Source organism: Terrapene carolina, unplaced genomic scaffold, assembly GCF_002925995.2.
Source record: "Terrapene carolina triunguis isolate 2854851 unplaced genomic scaffold, T_m_triunguis-2.0 Scaffold782, whole genome shotgun sequence".
NCBI lineage: Eukaryota > Metazoa > Chordata > Testudines > Emydidae > Terrapene > Terrapene triunguis.
Genome location: NW_020665133.1, coordinates 328,122 through 344,068, shown reverse-complemented (window position 1 = coordinate 344,068; position 15,947 = coordinate 328,122). Strand labels below are relative to the sequence as shown.

At 53.2% G+C, this 15,947-nt stretch overlaps 1 protein-coding gene across 2 annotated transcripts; it reads left to right on the top strand.

Moving 5' to 3' along the window:
• The first annotated feature begins 2,136 nt into the window (after positions 1-2,136).
• On the top strand, positions 2,137-9,585 carry MTFP1 (mitochondrial fission process 1). Of its 2 annotated transcripts, none has more exons than XM_024201496.3 (4): positions 2,137-2,238; positions 3,506-3,633; positions 5,452-5,684; positions 9,476-9,585. In XM_024201496.3, exons 1-4 carry the CDS (start codon positions 2,184-2,186, stop codon positions 9,546-9,548), a joined length of 489 nt encoding a protein of 162 aa, XP_024057264.2. In that variant the 5' UTR covers positions 2,137-2,183; the 3' UTR covers positions 9,549-9,585. The 2 variants fall into 2 exon arrangements, with proteins under 2 accessions (XP_024057264.2, XP_024057263.2); XM_024201495.3 differs by having other exon boundaries at positions 5,413-5,684.
• The last annotated feature ends 6,362 nt before the right edge of the window (positions 9,586-15,947 follow it).

The window sequence follows — 15,947 nt, the reverse complement described above, 5'->3', positions numbered from 1 at the left end:
GCCAATGCCAGGTGCCCCAGAGGGAACGAACAGAACAGCAACAGCAACCCCCAGGATCGTCAAGTGATCCATCCCGGTGCCCATTCCCAGCTTCTGGCAAACAGAGGCTAGGGACACCATCCCTGCCCATCCTGGCGAAGACCTATCCTGCAGGAATGTATCTAGTTCTTTTCTGAACCCTGTTATAGTTTTGGCCTTTATAACATCCTCTGGCAAGGAGTTCCACAGGTTGAGTGTGCATTGTGTGAAAAAATACTTCCTTTTGTTTGTTTTAAATCTGCTGTTTATTCATTTCATTTGGTAACCCCTAGTTCTTGTGTTATGAGAAGGAGTAAATAACACTTCCTTATTTACTTTCTCCACACCAGTCATATCATATCCCCCCTTAGTCAACTCTTTTCCAAGCTGAAAAAGTCCCAGTCTTATTAATCTCTCCTCAGCTGTTCCATACCCCTAATCATTTTTGTTGTCCTTTTCTGAACCTTTTCCAATTCCAATATCTCTTTTTTGAGATGGGGAGACCACATCTACATGCAGTATTCAAGATGTGGGTGTACCATGGGTTTATATAGAGGCAATCTGATATTTTCTGTCTTATTGTCTATTCCTTTCTTAATGATTCCCAACAGTTGGCTTGACTGCCGCTGCAGATTGAGTGGATGTTTTCAGAGAACTATCCACAATGACTCCAAGATCTCTTTCTTGAGTGATAACAGCTAATTTAGATCCCATCATTGTATATGTATAGTTGGGATTATGTTTTTCAATGTGCATTACTTTGCATTTATCAACATTGAATTTCATCTGCCATTTTGTTGCCCAGTCACCCAGTTTTGTGAGATCCTTTTGTAGCTCTTCACAGTCTGCCTGGGACTTAACTATGTTGAGTAGTTTTGTATCTACAAATTTTGTCACCTCCTTTTACCTCTTTCTCCAGATCGTTTATGAATACGTTGAATAGGAGTGGTTCCAGTAGGGGGCAGGGATAGCTCAGTGGTTTGAGCATTAGCCTGCTAAACCCAGGGTTGTGAGTTCAATCCTTAAGGTGGTCACTTAGGGATCTGGGGCAAAAATCTGTCTGGGGATTGGTCCTGCTTTGAGCAGGGGGTTAGACTAGATGACCTCCTGAGATCCCTTCTAACTCTGATATTCTATGCAGAGGCAGCGCCAAACAAACAAAAAAAGCCGCGATCGCGATCTGCAGCGGCAATTCGGCGGGAGGTCCTTCGCTCGGAGTAGGAGTGAGGGACTGTCCGCCGAACAGCTGGACCTGCCGCCCCAAGCACCTGCTTGGTAAGCTGGAGCCGGCCCTGATTCTATGATAAATTGAAGCTGAGTTCTGGAAAGGAAATTACAATCTGATTCACAGAGAGGAGCACACGATAACATACATGCCAGTGGAATACTGTAATTCATAACCCCAGTTTAGCCCTGCACTGTCATTTATTCCCAGCAGAATAGAGCTCTGGTAGAAAGGAATGACCATTATAAGGAAATGGGGCTGCTCTGTCTATAAGAACAACCCCCTATATAATGCACTGATGTCTTAGCACAATCAGAGCCATGAACCCAGAGAGTCTAGATTCAGCTGCCAGGGACTCTCAACCCCCTCCTCCTTTTAACTTTCTGAAAGACCCTCCCTTGAGGCTGGAAATATCCATGTGTGGTTTCCGATTTTATTCCTGCCTGGAAAGTGGGGTCCGACCCAGGGGAGGCTACTGCCAACTATTCTGGTAGAGATGGCCCTGACCCAACGCTGCAGGCCCAGGCCTTGCAGCAGGAAGGTGGGTGAGTCAGGGTCCATCAGAGCCCCCTGGCTATTGGGGGTGCTTAGCCCTCCCCCCCACAGGACCCTGGCTCTGTGCAGGTCTCCCCCCTCCCCCTGGGGTGCAGCTCAGGGCCTTTGTGACACTGCACACACCACGGGGCAGCGCGCGGGGGGGGGTGCTAGAGTATCTCTGGTGTGACTTCGCTGGGGAAGGCAGCTCCCGGCTGCGGGCGGCGCCGGGCGGCAGATGTGTCCCGGGGAAGGGCTGGCTGAGCTTGGCTCCCATCGGCCCGCCACTAGCAGCGCCCGCGCTCGCCTAGCCCCGCGGGGGCGGGGATTTGCTGACACCGCCCTCGGGCTGGATGGAGCCAGCTGACCCGGGGCCGGCGTGACTGGAGCCAGCGGCCGCTGCGCCATGGGGCCCCCCGCCGAGACCGACCTCTACCGCGACACGTGGGTGCGCTACCTGGGTGAGTGTGGGCCCGATCCTGACCCCGTGTAACGCCGGCCCGCCGCGGCCACGCTGCGGGCCCGATCCTGACCCCCCCGCCCGTGTAACGTGTGCACAGCGCGGCACTAGCTCCATGGTCAGTGATGTGTCTGGGAGCAGGAGCTTCCGCTGTGTTAGACACCTAGCCGTCCGTGCAGGGCATGCTGCCTGGGCTCCAGGGTGCCGCACACACGTGGGGAAGGGGCTGTGTGTACTCCGAGGAGAGAGGCAGCCACACTCCATAGCTAATGCTGTAAGGGTTGGTTGTCAGCCTGATTTTTCAGGGTGTTATTGTGTAGCTGTGCAATATAGAGTGTGTGTGTTGCTGTGTAACCGCACACCGATTTACATAGATCAGTGTATAGCGTGTGTGTTGTTGTGCAATCCGTGCACAGCACATTCAGGCGCCCATGCGCTCCTTCCCCACCACCCCCGCCCCGATTGTTGCATTGCAGAGAAGGGAGCCGTGTCCCCATGCCATACTATGGAGCATTTGGCTTCTTTGAGTCACTGGGTCAAATGTGCTCCTGTGACTACCCGCACCATGGGATCTTCCCGCTGGGGCTGGCTTTCTGCCCCTACCCTCAGCGGGCAGCTCGCCCCATGGTGGCACCGCCCACCCCTTCACGATGGGCTGCTGGAGGGCGATGCAGGGAACAAAGGGCAAGCGCTCAAGGTGACCTTCCTGCCTGTCAGCCCCAGACTAGTGAGGCATCTGCCAGGGCTCAGTGATTCCGTGCTCCGGAGGCACCTGGCACAACCTTCAGGTATGGGAGCACCAGGGCTAAAAATAACGCAGGAGGCACTGCTGAGAAGCAGGTTGCTCTGAAACTCTGTGTGGTGCATCCGTGAGCGAGCCCTGGAGAGCCTCAGAGTAGTGCAGCAGAGGGCAAGCTTCGCCCACGCTGCCCTGCCCCATGCCTCAGCCCTGCTGAGGAGGGACCCAGGGCCTATTCTCTCCTGGGCCGGCACCTCCTGCAGAATTTACATGTGCAGTTCCCAGCCTCCTGATCCCAGAGGTGACCTGATGCAGAATTGTCTGTTCAGTCTGCAGAGAGACTGACACTCTCTGAGAGGCGTGAGCTGCCCATTGGTTGCAAAGAGCTGCCATTCTGAAGCCTAGTGCTGATGCTTGAATGACAACACGTGGACAGCTGATCATTTAGCTACTGGGGTGTTGTGGGTGGAGCTTGGAGTCCCACCATTTTTTTGTTTTAACTCCTCTCCGACCTTGTCCTTTCTTAAAGGCTACGCCAATGAAGTTGGAGAGTCCTTCAGAGCCATTGTGCCCATCTCGCTGGTCTGGGCGAGCTATGGGGTGGCGACTACGTATGTGACGGCTGACGCGATTGATAAGGGAAAGAAGGCAGCTGTTGTAAGTGTCCTGGAGCTCTCAAACCCTTCTGTTACCGCCCCCCAGAACTGGTTGTCTCCTGGACCCTGGGGATCGCCTGTGTGTGTCCTAAAAGAGAGGGGCCAGAGCAAGATCCTGTCACTTAGACCCTGGTCAGGTCCTGGTGGAGGGAGCAGTGCCAGGGGAAGGGCAGGCTAGGGTGGGTCTCGCTGTTGGGCCTCTGACCTTCCATGGGACAAGGGCTCCCCTCTCCTGCTGACAAACTGGGCAGCCTGGGGCCAAGTTCTCTCATCTGCCAACTCCACCCTCCCTCTCATTCCTGCCCAGATCCTGTCTACCGGGCCAGTCCTGCTCATGCACCAAAAGTCTGCTTCTGCCTCTGAGCCCAGGGGCAGTCCCCATCTTTGCACAGACAAAGTCAGTCTTGCACACCTCCGCTGCACAGCTCTCTGTGCTGAGGCCCTGTCTTTCTCTCCCACTCCACCTGCAACAGGCATCAGACTCCACAGATTGAAGTTCCTGGGCATCTTTTGATTCATGGTGTCAGCTCAGGACTTGTAGTGTCCTGCATCTCTATTCTGTGAAATGCACCTGCCTTTTCCTTTCAGTCCTTTCTCACTCACCTCCCTGTCTCCAGGAGAGCTGGAGGTTAGGACCATAAGAATTCCCCTGCAGGAAGAGACTTGTGGTCCATCTAGTGCAGTATCCCATGTCCCTGACACTCTGGAAGAGACCCCTGCGCCATCCAGTCCAGAGCCCTGTGTCTGACATTGGCCAGTGCCAGATGTGTCATAACTGTGCAATATTCTGGGCTGGGGGATCATTCCTGAGCCCATCCTCTGCAAAAGCATTTGGGTTTAGGGCATGCCAGGAGCTGACAGCAGATCCAGGAGCCAGAGAAGCCAGCTACAGCACCTCCAGGAGTGTGGAAGAGGATGCTCTGAGCCCTGCTACCGTGCTGGAGACAGAGGGTCAGAGCCTGCTAGCACAGATCCACCATCCAATGTTAGCCAGAGAGCAGGGAGCCATGTGCCATGGTCTGGGTGAGCGGGCCAGGGGAGGCCTGGCTCCCTTTGAAGCGGCGGGTGGGATCCCTGTCAGACACAGCAATGACTTGGCAGCTTCCTTGCTCTGTGTCGGCTGTGCTGCCCGGCAGTGCCAAGCTGAACTCTGTGGCGTGTTCCTGAGTGGTGGTATCTGTCTGGGGAAAGCTGCTGCTAGGCTGTGATCTACACCCTGCACACACCAGGGCAGCACCTGCCCTGCTCAGGTGAGCTAATGCACGCACCCAGACATGTACAAACACACACAGACCTGACATCCCAGACCTGCACATGTGTGCACACATGCACAGATCTGTACACCCCCAACCTGCACACACACCCACAAACCCACACAGAGATCTGTACACCCCCTACCTGCACCTACACCTGTACACATGCATGCACACACCTGTACACCCCTACCTGCACACCCCTGTACACATGTGCACTTAGACACACACACAGAGATCTGTACACCCCCTACCTGCACACACACATGTACACATGTGTGCGCACACACAGAGATCTGTACACCCACTACCTGCACACACACCTACACAGAGCATGCGCACACAGAGCCCATAACAAACGTGTTTTCTCTGCTTGCCTTCTGCTGTGGTCCATTCCTCTCTGCACCATTTCCCCAAACACACACACGGTCCAGTATGGAACCCCCCTCTTCCACATCAGTGGTACATTCCTCTCTGTGCACTCCCACACCCACTCCCTGCTGTTGTGCCCCTCTCCTCCAGTGCAGTGTCCCTGCTCTCCATGCTCTCTGTGCTGCACCCATCAGGCACATGAACATGACGTGGGGAAGACGACGCAGGTGGCCGTGGCTGTGGTGGATACGTTTGTGTGGCAGGCGCTGGCCTCTGTGGCTATCCCCGGCTTCACCATTAACCGCATCTGTGCTGCCTCCCTCTACTTCCTGGGCACCATGACCCATTGGCCCCTGCCCATCCGGAAGTGGATGACCACAGCCATCGGCCTCTCAGCCATTCCCGTCATCATCAAGCCCATTGACAGGTAAGGGCTGGCCTGGCTTCCCTGGCATGCCGAGGGTTAACACGGGTGGCAGGATCAGGGCTCAACACCTGGGGCCCAGGACTCTGGGCAAGAGGCCGGAGGCCTGTGATGCCCTGGGGGGAAGCTGGTGATGGAGGGGGTAGTGTACATGACATGCATAGAGAGGCAGGGTGTTAGAGCAGAGGACTAGGAGTCAAGACTCCTCACTCCACTATTGACTCATGGTATGGCCTTGGGTAAGTCATGGCGCCACTTTGTGCCTCGTTTTCCCTGTCGCTATCAGCGATAGCTACAGTGCTTGGCATTAAAAATGCAGCATTTGGCAGTAGTGCTCTGCCTTAGGGATAAAAGTGACCCTTGTGAGTGATCCTTGCAAGCCCCTGCACCCTGACCCCACTCCCTGGCAGGAGCACCAGGCAGGGGAGGGGGGGGAAGCCCCCATGCCCCAACCTTATTTCCCCAGCTGGAGTGCTGGGGGAAGGGGGGAACTGCAAGCGGAAGGGGCCCCACTTGCTCTGGCCCAGGGCCTCACAAACCCCTAATGAGAGTGGAACAACGCCCGAGTGTCTTTGGAGCGAGGCCTCAGGCACTCAACTCCTGCTGAAAGTCCCCTCATGCCCCAGGCCCTCTGGCAAGTGCAACCTGTGTGTTTGTTGTCAAGCAGCTCAGAGGGAGCTACCACTGGGGAATTTGCTGCACCATTGCCCTGCACCAGCATGGTGTCACCCTCTCCTGGCACAGCTGCTGTTGAACATCTGGCCGAGCACAGCGCTAGCTCATAGCTAAACCCTGCCCATTGCTTCAAGGAGTTATGGCCCCAGGCAGACTGCAGGGGCGCATGGCTAATACCAGCCTGGGGCTGATGACAAGCCTCAGTGCTCACTAGGAAATTCCTACACTGAGAAATGACCCACAAGCCACCAAGCAAAGGCTGGTGCAGGCCTGGGAAGCTGAAGTTGATTGGTTCACGTAGGGCCTCAGCCCTCACCGGTGCCTGGACGTGGTGCATGGTGCATCTTGCCATCCCACACGGTGCTGCTCTTTGCTTTCACCTATCACCCGCTCTGTATTACCAGCACGGGCATCCACACATCATGAGTCAGGCCCCCACCAGCATGGCTTTTTTTAAAGACACCCCCAAAGCCCTATTGTTTTTGGCTGGTTGCTGGTGTCCTGGCTGTTCAGGGTCACAGCTCCAAGCTTTTCTCCACCCCCTACAGGGATAGAACCTGAGTTTCCATTTTAAAAAGTGAGATTCTCACACTCAGACAACTTGAAGCGCTGCGAGCACTAGCTACACCGACATATGCCAAGCATCCCCCCGCACTGAGGGCTGTAAAAGTAGCTGGAAATTAAGAGCAGCCCCCTGGCTGCCTCTAATAGGGGCTGCTATGTGTGAGAAGAAAGGCAGCTAGTATCAAAGAGCAAGTGGCTGGGCAGCACCTAGAATCATAGAATATCAGGGTTGGAAGGGACCTCAGGAGGTATCTAGTCCAACCCCCTGCTCAAAGCAGGACCTAATCCCAACTAAATCATCCCAGCCAGGGCTTTGTCAAGCCTGACCTTAAAAACCTCTAAGGAAGGAGATTCCACCACCTCCCTAGGTAACCCATTCCAGTGCTTCACCACCCTCCAAGTGAAAAAGTTTTTCCTAATATCCAACCTAAACCTCCCCCACTGCAACTTGAGACCATTGCTCCTTGTTCTGTCATCTGGTACCACTGAGAACAGTCTAGATCCATCTTCTTTGGAACCCCCTTTCAGGTAGTTGAAAGCAGCTATCAAATCCCCCCTCATTCTTCTCTTCTGCAGACTAAACAATCCCAGTTCCCTCAGCTTCTCCTCATAAGTCATGTGCTCCAGCCCCCTAATCATTTTTGTTGCCCTCCGCTGGACTCTTTCCAATTTTTCCACATCCTTCTTGTAGTGTGGGGCCCAAAACTGGACACAGTACTCCAGATGAGGCCTCACCAATGCTGAATAGAGGGGAATGATCATGTCCCTCGATCTGCTGGCAATGCCCCTACTTATACAGCCCAAAATGCCGTTAGCCGTCTTGGCAACAAGGGCACACTGACTCATATCCAGCTTCTCGTCCACTGTAACCCCTAGGTCCTTTTCTGCAGAACTGCTGCCTAGCCATTCGGTCCTTAGTCTGTAACAAGTGAATGGGATTCTTCCGTCCTAAGTGCAGGACTCTGCACTTGTCCTTGTTGAACCTCATCAGGTTTCTTTTGGCCCAATCCTCTAATTTGTCTAGGTCCCTCTGTATCCTATCCCTACCCTCCTGCGTATCTACCACTCCTCCAAGTTTAGTGTCATCTGCAAACTTGCTGAGAGTGCACTCCACACCATCCTCCAGATCATTAATGAAGATATTGAACAAAACCGGCCCCAGGACTGACCCTTGGGGCACTCCGCTTGAAACGAGCTGCCAACTAGACATGGAGCCATTGATCACTACCCAGAGCCCGACAATCTAGCCAGCTTTCTATCCACCTTATAGTCCATTCATCCAGCCCATACTTCTTTAACTTGCTGGCAAGAATACTGTGGGAGTCTGTATCAAAAGCTTTGCTAAAGTCAAGGAATAACACATGCACTGCTTTCCCCTCATCCACAGACCCAGTTATCGCCTCATAGAAGGCAATTAGGTTAGTCAGGCACGACTTGCCCTTGGTGAATCCATGCGGACTGTTCCTGATCACTTTCCTCTCCTCTAAGTGCTTCATAATTGATTCCTTGAGGACCTGCTCCATGATTTTTCCAGGGACTGAGGTGAGGCTGACTGGCCTGTAGTTCCCCGGATCCTCCTCCTTCCCTTTTTTAAAGATGGGCACTACATTAGCCTTTTTCCTGTCATCCGGGACCTCCCCAGATCGCCATGAGTTTTCAAAGATAATGGCCAATGGCGCTGCAATCACATCCGCCAACTCCTTTAGCACCCTCGGATGCAGCGCAGCTGGCCCCATGGACTTGTGCTTGTCCACCTTTCCTAAATAGTCCTGAACCACTTCTTTCTTCACAGAGAACCTGGTCACCTCCTCCCTATACTGTGCTGCCCAGTGCAGCAGTCTGGGAGCTGACCTTGTTTGTGAAGACAGAGGCAAAAAAGCACTGAGTACATTAGCTTTTCCCACATCCTCTGTCACTAGGTTGTCTCCCTCATTCAGTAAGGGGCTCACACTTTCCTTGACTTTCTTGTTGCTAACATACCTGAAGAAACCTTTCTTGTTACTCTTAACATCTCTTGCTAGCTGCAACTGCAAGTGTGATTTGGCCTTCCTGATTTCACTCCTGCATGCCTGAGCAATATTTTTATACTCCTCCCTGGTCATTTGTCCAATCTTCCACTTCTTGTAAGCTTCCTTCTTGAGTTTAAGCTCACCGAAGATTTCACTGTTAAGCCAAGCTGGTCGCCTGCCATATTTACACACATCGGGATGGTTTGTTCCTGCAACCTCAATAAGGATTCTTTAAAATACAGCCAGCTCTCCTGGACTCCTTTCCCCCTCATGTTATTCTCAAGGGATTTAACAGCTAGGAGGAGAGAGAAAGAAGATCAAAGGAGACCATGTGATTAACCCTTTCACTAAGGGCCCAACACTGATCACATTAGAGATGGATACAAATGCTTTCCTTAAGTAACTCCTCGCTGTGAGCTAGTGCTCTGGGGCTGTTTGCTAGGAGAGGGGGCCCAGCTGATGGAATGAAGGGACATGCCAAGGGCAGAATGGGATGGGAGAATGAAGACAACTGTTTGAAGTAACCACAGCCTCTCCTCTCTGCAGGTCAGTGGATTTCCTGATGGATTCCAGCCTCCGCAAACTCTATGGTGCAGAAGAGAAACATCCTCCTTCCTGAGGCAGCCCCCAATATGGCTAAAGCTGGGGGGGGGGGGGGGGGGGGGGAGGAGAAGGAACTCCTCACCTCACAACTGACTCCACTGTATTTAGAGTAATTTTCTACTATTAAACCAACTTACTGTGACATGGGGGCAGGAGAGCAAGTGGGCTGGGCAGCCCTGCCCCAGTGCAGGCTCACCCCTGCTTCAGAGGCATTAGCACCAGGCCTGAATTGCCAGCAGCTTGTTGCCCTACCCAAATGCTGGAAGCCCAGCTGCTTTGGCAGCATGGGATTTCAGGGTTGTTCTTGGTCCTTTGTGGCCTGATTCGGGGAGAGGGGGAAGAGGGGAAAAGTGCAATTGCTACCAAAACCCAGTGGTGCCAGGGGATATTAAATACAGGCTAGGGCTGGTAGATTCTGTATCTAAGGAAGCCCCAGGACAGGTTAGTTTTGGCCCATTGAGAGATCTGTATTTACTGTGAAAAAACCCCTGTTCTGGGGGTTAATTGCACTAACTCACATTCCTCTAACTGGCTCCAGTTCCTGCTGTTGTCTTGCAGTGGGAACCTGACTAGTCAAAACTAGCAATTCCCTCTCCTCAGAATAAACTGCTTTAACCTGAATTCACTCCAGTTCCATGTGCTATTGGACTAGTTAGTTAGGCTCCCTCTGCTTTAGTGCAGGGACAGTCTTAATAGCCATGATATGCTGGCAGGGAGAGAAGTGAGGAGGTTTGTCTCTCCCTTCCTCTAAGCCTCACAGAAGCAGACAATGCAACATACAGACACCAGAAAATGCAGGATTTGGGTGGTGCCCACTGTAGCACCCCAGCCTGCAGCTCTAGCCTCAGAGCATTGGCCCTGACCTCTAGCACAGCTTTGGTTGACTGTTCAGCCTGTTTTCAGAGATTTAACTGCTAGCCTTGAGATGCCCTATACTCCAGCCCTATTTTCTGAGTCATTTGCTACTAGGAAGGTCCCCTGGTTCATTGTTACAGGTCAATTCAAGGCAGAGATTGGCCCTGTGCATAGGTGGCAAGTGCACTTGCATGTCAGGACACCAGTACTTGCACCTGTTATTGCTGAGCTTCACACAGAGCCCCAACTCCTTGGCTTTTGACTCCTCCCCATCACCCCCATTTGTCAGCAGAGGGAAGTAAGACAAGAGATGAACATTAGAGAAACAGAGCATTTATTGTAGCTTGAAGGGCTGGTTATTCCTTCTCTGGTGCATCTGTATTCAAGTTGTAGTCTATGCTGGATTCTCTCTCATCCTTCTGCATCTCTTCAGCAGTCACGAGGGCGTTCACCACACTCTGCAGCTCTGTATGGTAGGGGTACTCCTTCCTCTTCCTCAGCAGCCTTTGCCCTTTGCTGCGCTGGTATGACCGGAACAAGGCCAGAGCCAGAGCTAAGAGTCCTCCTACAAAGAGGGCTCCCACTAGACAGCTGCCGACAAAAGCAACACCCACCAGCAGAAGCTTCTTCAGGGTGCGGCATTGTTCTAGGGGAGAGAGACATTCAGGGGTTGAGTCCAGACCAAGTGGACCAAATTACAATGTAACCGCAGGAGAAGCCAGTCTAAGGCTAAGAGCCCTGCATTTGTGTATCTGTGCCATGTGCATAGCCATTCATTAGATGCCACCTACAGAGAAATGCCCAGAACTGTGGTTACAAGCAATGCCAGCTAAAGAACCAAGTACTGCCTTCTTACTCAGACCAGTGCCAACAGAGCTTTTAGCATTGTCTTAGCCATTTCCAGGTGTAGTAGGGTTGGAAGGACCTGAGAGTCTAAGTTAGTCATTCCCACTTCCCTCCCAATACAAGGAGTTTGGCAGGTCTCATTCGCACCTACCTTCATACCATGGAGCCTCTTCCTTGTGCACCGTCAAGGGGCCAGCTACCTTTCTGTGGAGCATCCCTTCACCTACAAACTCTGGAGGAAAACAGGTCTTTGTACCCACACTCAGACTGGGTTGTCCAGTCACTTTACTACAGAGGCAGCTGACCACAGCCATGGAGATCTATGGGATGGCTGCAGCCACCTTCATGCCACAAGGAGATGGAGGTTACAGGTCCCAGCATGCAGCTACACTGCTCTGTCCAAGCTAGTCACTACAGGCTGCACTGCCATATTGAGAGGGTTTTGGTTAACAGAGCAGGGGTTACTTGTGTGAGAGGGTCCAATACCCACCTCAGGTGCCACAGCTTGATTTGGCAAGGTGGTTTGATACCATGTAGCAACCAACAAAGTGCTCCATAGGATGGAGTGGAGGCTGCCCACAGTCTGATGTTAGATGGGGCCTTTGTGTTGGTGTCCCCACCAGAGCAGGGAGGTGGTTGTGACCGGCTCCTGTTGGATAGCTAGACTTCCCCCTCCTCACCATGTATCGAGGCTCACAGAAGAGCACATTTCCTCAACATTGCCCCACTCTTGTTGGATGTGTTGTTGCCCTCACAACCACTCAAGTCCAATGGGGAGCCTAATGCTAACTGGCCACAGCAGAGTGGATGATACCAGGAATCCAGAAGCCCTCCCCCTGGGCAGATGAAGCACCCTCTTATGGCATTGCTGCAAGGTCCTGCCTGCAGTCTGCTGAGATAGCCCCAGCAGAGAACATCTGGATCTCTGCAGCCAAGACAGTGACCACACCCCAGCCTCCCCACATTCTGTTTGGGGAGCACTCACCAACTGCCCATACAATCTGGTTGCACAGTATCAAGCATGCAGAGAAGATAATGGACACAGGGTCCTGGTACCTCTTAGTTCTCCTGGCGGAGCAGAGTCAGCAGGGCAGTGGCTGTCACAGCAGCTACACTTTAAGTTTTGGGAAGGGTCCTCTAGGTTCTGCCAGCTGGAGATAGTGAGAGGAAGGAGTCACTGGGCAGCAGTCCCTGCACAGCACATCTGGGGTCAGGAGTGGTCCTACAGAGAGGGTAGCCCATATAGCCCCACAAGCAGGCACTTTGAGGACAGGCCAGCCCCACACCATTATAGCCTTGGTGGGTTCTCTGCAGAGAACCCACCAGCTGGTGACAGTTGTGGTGGCCATTTCCATGTGGAAGCTTGCCCACTAGAACTGAATGGAAACCCCCTACTTCCACATAGGCTACAACCACCAATGGTAACTACTGATCAGAGCTGGATTCAAACCCGCTTCTGGGAGGTACCCTCCCTAGTGCCAGTCCCCTCCATACCCTGCCTGCAATGGCATCATGTTGGCAGGGGAGCCACATTTGAGCCAGGTCATGGTGGCTCCAGTTTAGTCACATATGCCCTCCCTCCAAGCATAGCCTAGAGAGCCTTCTCCAGGCACTGTTTGACAGATGCTCTGGAGTGGTGTCTCATTTGTGAAAAAGCACTTCCCCAGATGTGACTATTGCAACAGCCCTGCCAGCTGTTTCTTCTGTTGGAGAGCCGCACTAGTCCCAGTGTTATGGGGTGCTTTGGTTATATCCCCCAGTAATGCACTGAATGGCTGAACAGACCTGAAGGAGGTACTGTTGTAATAGCAGGACTTCTTCCCCAGGCTTGTGAGGCTCTCCTGGCCCCATGCAGTCAGCAGGCAGTGAATGTAGATCTGAAAGAGACAGCTTGTGCTCAGAGCAAACCCTGAGCTCCCACCCCAGATTGGCCAGCGGCACCTGGGGTGAGAGTTTACATGCGGGCTAGGCTGCAGAGGGGTTGAGCTCAAGGTCATGATCAGAGCAGCCAGGGGAAACCCTTGGGCCAAGCCTTATCTTGGATGAAGCCTGCACTGACTGACAATTTCATTTGATGCCCTAAGTTTGGAGGGAGCCTGGCAGGTGTCCAGAAGCAGACGGGGGATGGTGGGCTTGCCCACTGCCATGCAACTGCCATACATGCAGCCTTCCCACTCCAGGCAGGTCCAGAGCCTCTGGGGAACAGAAGTGAAGCTAGTGCACAAACGAGGGCCCAGGAAGAGTTGGCTGCCTGGAGAGGCAGCACACAGGGAGCCTATGGCTGAATGATCCTGAGGACTGAGCCAAGCACAAGCCTCTCTTCTGAACCATTTGCTGTACATGCTCAGCCAGTCTGGCTACTGCACACGTTCCAGAGCAGACATCTCCCTGAAGACCCCAGCTACATTGTTGAAGATGCAAGCTGGTGCCCTGCAAGGGGCTCTCATGAGCATCTCTGAGCCTGGGCAATAGGGCAGGACATAGCACTGCCTTCCTAGATCAGTCTTGCACAGCAAGGATGACCCCCTGTTCTAGCCAGGCAGTTAAAGCACCTAGCTAACAGGGCAGAGGAGACTTTGGGATCCTTGTATGAGGATCTGGAGTCCAGTTAAGGTGGCTTTCACCAAGCAGTTCCTGCTTTTCTGGCTTAGCTGGGAGGGGCAGGCAGAGTCCCTCATAGGGCACCCTCTGTTCAGAATTAGGACCCTGAAGCAAAACAGGCAATTGCTGCTGAGTGCCTTGGCCAGGCTGCAAGGTACAGACAGCTCCATTCAGTCACTGCAGGGAGCTCGTTCAAGGCTCCCAAGTCTGCTGCTTAGTTGGCAGCATCTGAGGAGGCAGGTGTGCAGACTGCTGCTCTCCTCCATCAGCCCCTAGCTGAGCCCAGCCACCCCTTTCAGCCACTAGCAGAACGATACCCAAGCGCAGAGCCAGTCACACTCCCCACCCATAGTGGGGCCTCACCTTTTCCTCTGGTTCGTCAGCCAGCATGAAAGCTGGGATGGCAAACTGCAAGACAGAATCCTCAGGCCGACACCAGACAGCAACATCCCCAGACTTCCCCCCATGCAGACACCTGGGGGAGACAAGGGAGCCAGCCAGGGATGCCTTCAGCAGGGTCACAGCCTTCAGAAGGGGGACGGGATCAGAGGAAGTGCCCTCCCCAGCAGTGGGTGCAGACTGAGTGTGAGGATTGTCATGTTACTGACCAGGCTGCCATTCTTCCCATTGACTTGTCCTAGGCTACCCAATACCAAGGTGATGGGCACAGCACAAGAAAAGACTCCCTCAAGTGTATGCACTGGAGTTACATGTTCCCCTGCTAGAGCAAGGGATCCACACACCCCTACCTCCAAGAGAGTGAACAGGGATGAGGGTTTAATATAGGAACCAGCTGAGGGTCAACGAGCACCTTCTCCCCCTGCTGTACTTTTGCTCCAGGGAAGTGCTGAAATCCAACCAGCAGGATAGATCACATGTCCCTATGTTGGGAGTGAGACCCCACAGCTGAGGGCATGCAGAACAGACTGAGGTGTTTGGGCTTGATCTCCCCACCCTTCACCCCCACTGACCCATGGTTGTTCACAATCACATAGATCCTCCTGGAATGGCTCCCGTGCTTTGCATGGCTCCCATAGCACTCATCCACGTAGATTCTTGGAGAGAGACCTGCACTGGATTCCACTTTGGCCTCAACATGGATGGGAGAGCCAGGGGTGTATGTTGGGGGCTCTGCCATCACACTGAAGTCCTCTGGGGGGAGGAGAGGATAGGTTACATGTGCCAATGTCTTGCACTATCCCAACTACGTCTGAAGCGCCTCTGAAGAGGTGGGCCTGTCTCATCCACCCAGTGACAGGGGGAGTGCCCCATGGGCTGAGTACACCTTCTTTCCAGCAGCCGGGGAGGTCACAGGATGGAGAAAGTCTGTATTGGGTCCTTGCACTCAGGAACAGTGAGCCATAGCTGTTCACTAGTACCATCTCCATCCTAGTGCCTCTGCTCTCCGGAAGGGTCAAACCAGCAACCACCCTTCCCAGGTTTCTTCAGCCCAGGAAAGGAGCAAGTGGTCGAGGGGCTGGATGAAGGCCACCTAGCCCTTGAGCTCAGTTACCATCAATCTGAACTGGATTGGAAACTAAGCTATTGCTTCCCAGGAGCCCATGGCTGGAGTCTGAGATGTCAGAAGTTCAACTCCATGGTAAATGTTAAGATTGAGACCTACTCAGACTTGTGCTCTGGGGGGATCCCGTCACCAATAAGCCACCAGCTGGAGTATACAAACAGCTCAGGGTACAGGGAAGGTACTGAATGCCCCAGCTAGACAGATAGAGGCTAATCTAATCCAGGAATGTATGTGGTTGCAACCACACAAAACTCATTTATGAAACCCTTTGCTGAAGAGCTAGCCCCATATGCTGGCCCTTAAGCCTGCCACCCCTGGCATTTAATCCCAGTTATTTGGCTCCAGCACCCATCTGAATGAACCTGTGTGGGTGTTGGGCCAGCAGAGGTTCAGCCCTATAGAGCGGATCCACCCTTTGACCTGATTAGCTGGGCTGAGGATGGCAGCTCCCCACTCTCAAGGTGAAAAAAAGCTGGTGTTAAGCAACACTTCCAATGTCTCCCTCAGGAAGTGCCTTTGCTTTCTCAACACATGAAGCCCTGCACATGGGGCAGTCCAGGAAAGGATGGGGTGGGGGGAGGGAGGGAA

Coding starts and splice junctions, on each gene's coding strand:
- MTFP1 (XM_024201495.3), top strand. CDS start 2,184: ATGGGGCCCCCCGCCGAGACCGACCTCTACCGCGACACGTGGGTGCGC. Junction 2,239..3,505: donor CACGTGGGTGCGCTACCTGG/GTGAGTGTGGGC, acceptor CCTTTCTTAAAG/GCTACGCCAATGAAGTTGGA. Junction 5,685..9,475: donor ATCATCAAGCCCATTGACAG/GTAAGGGCTGGC, acceptor TCCTCTCTGCAG/GTCAGTGGATTTCCTGATGG.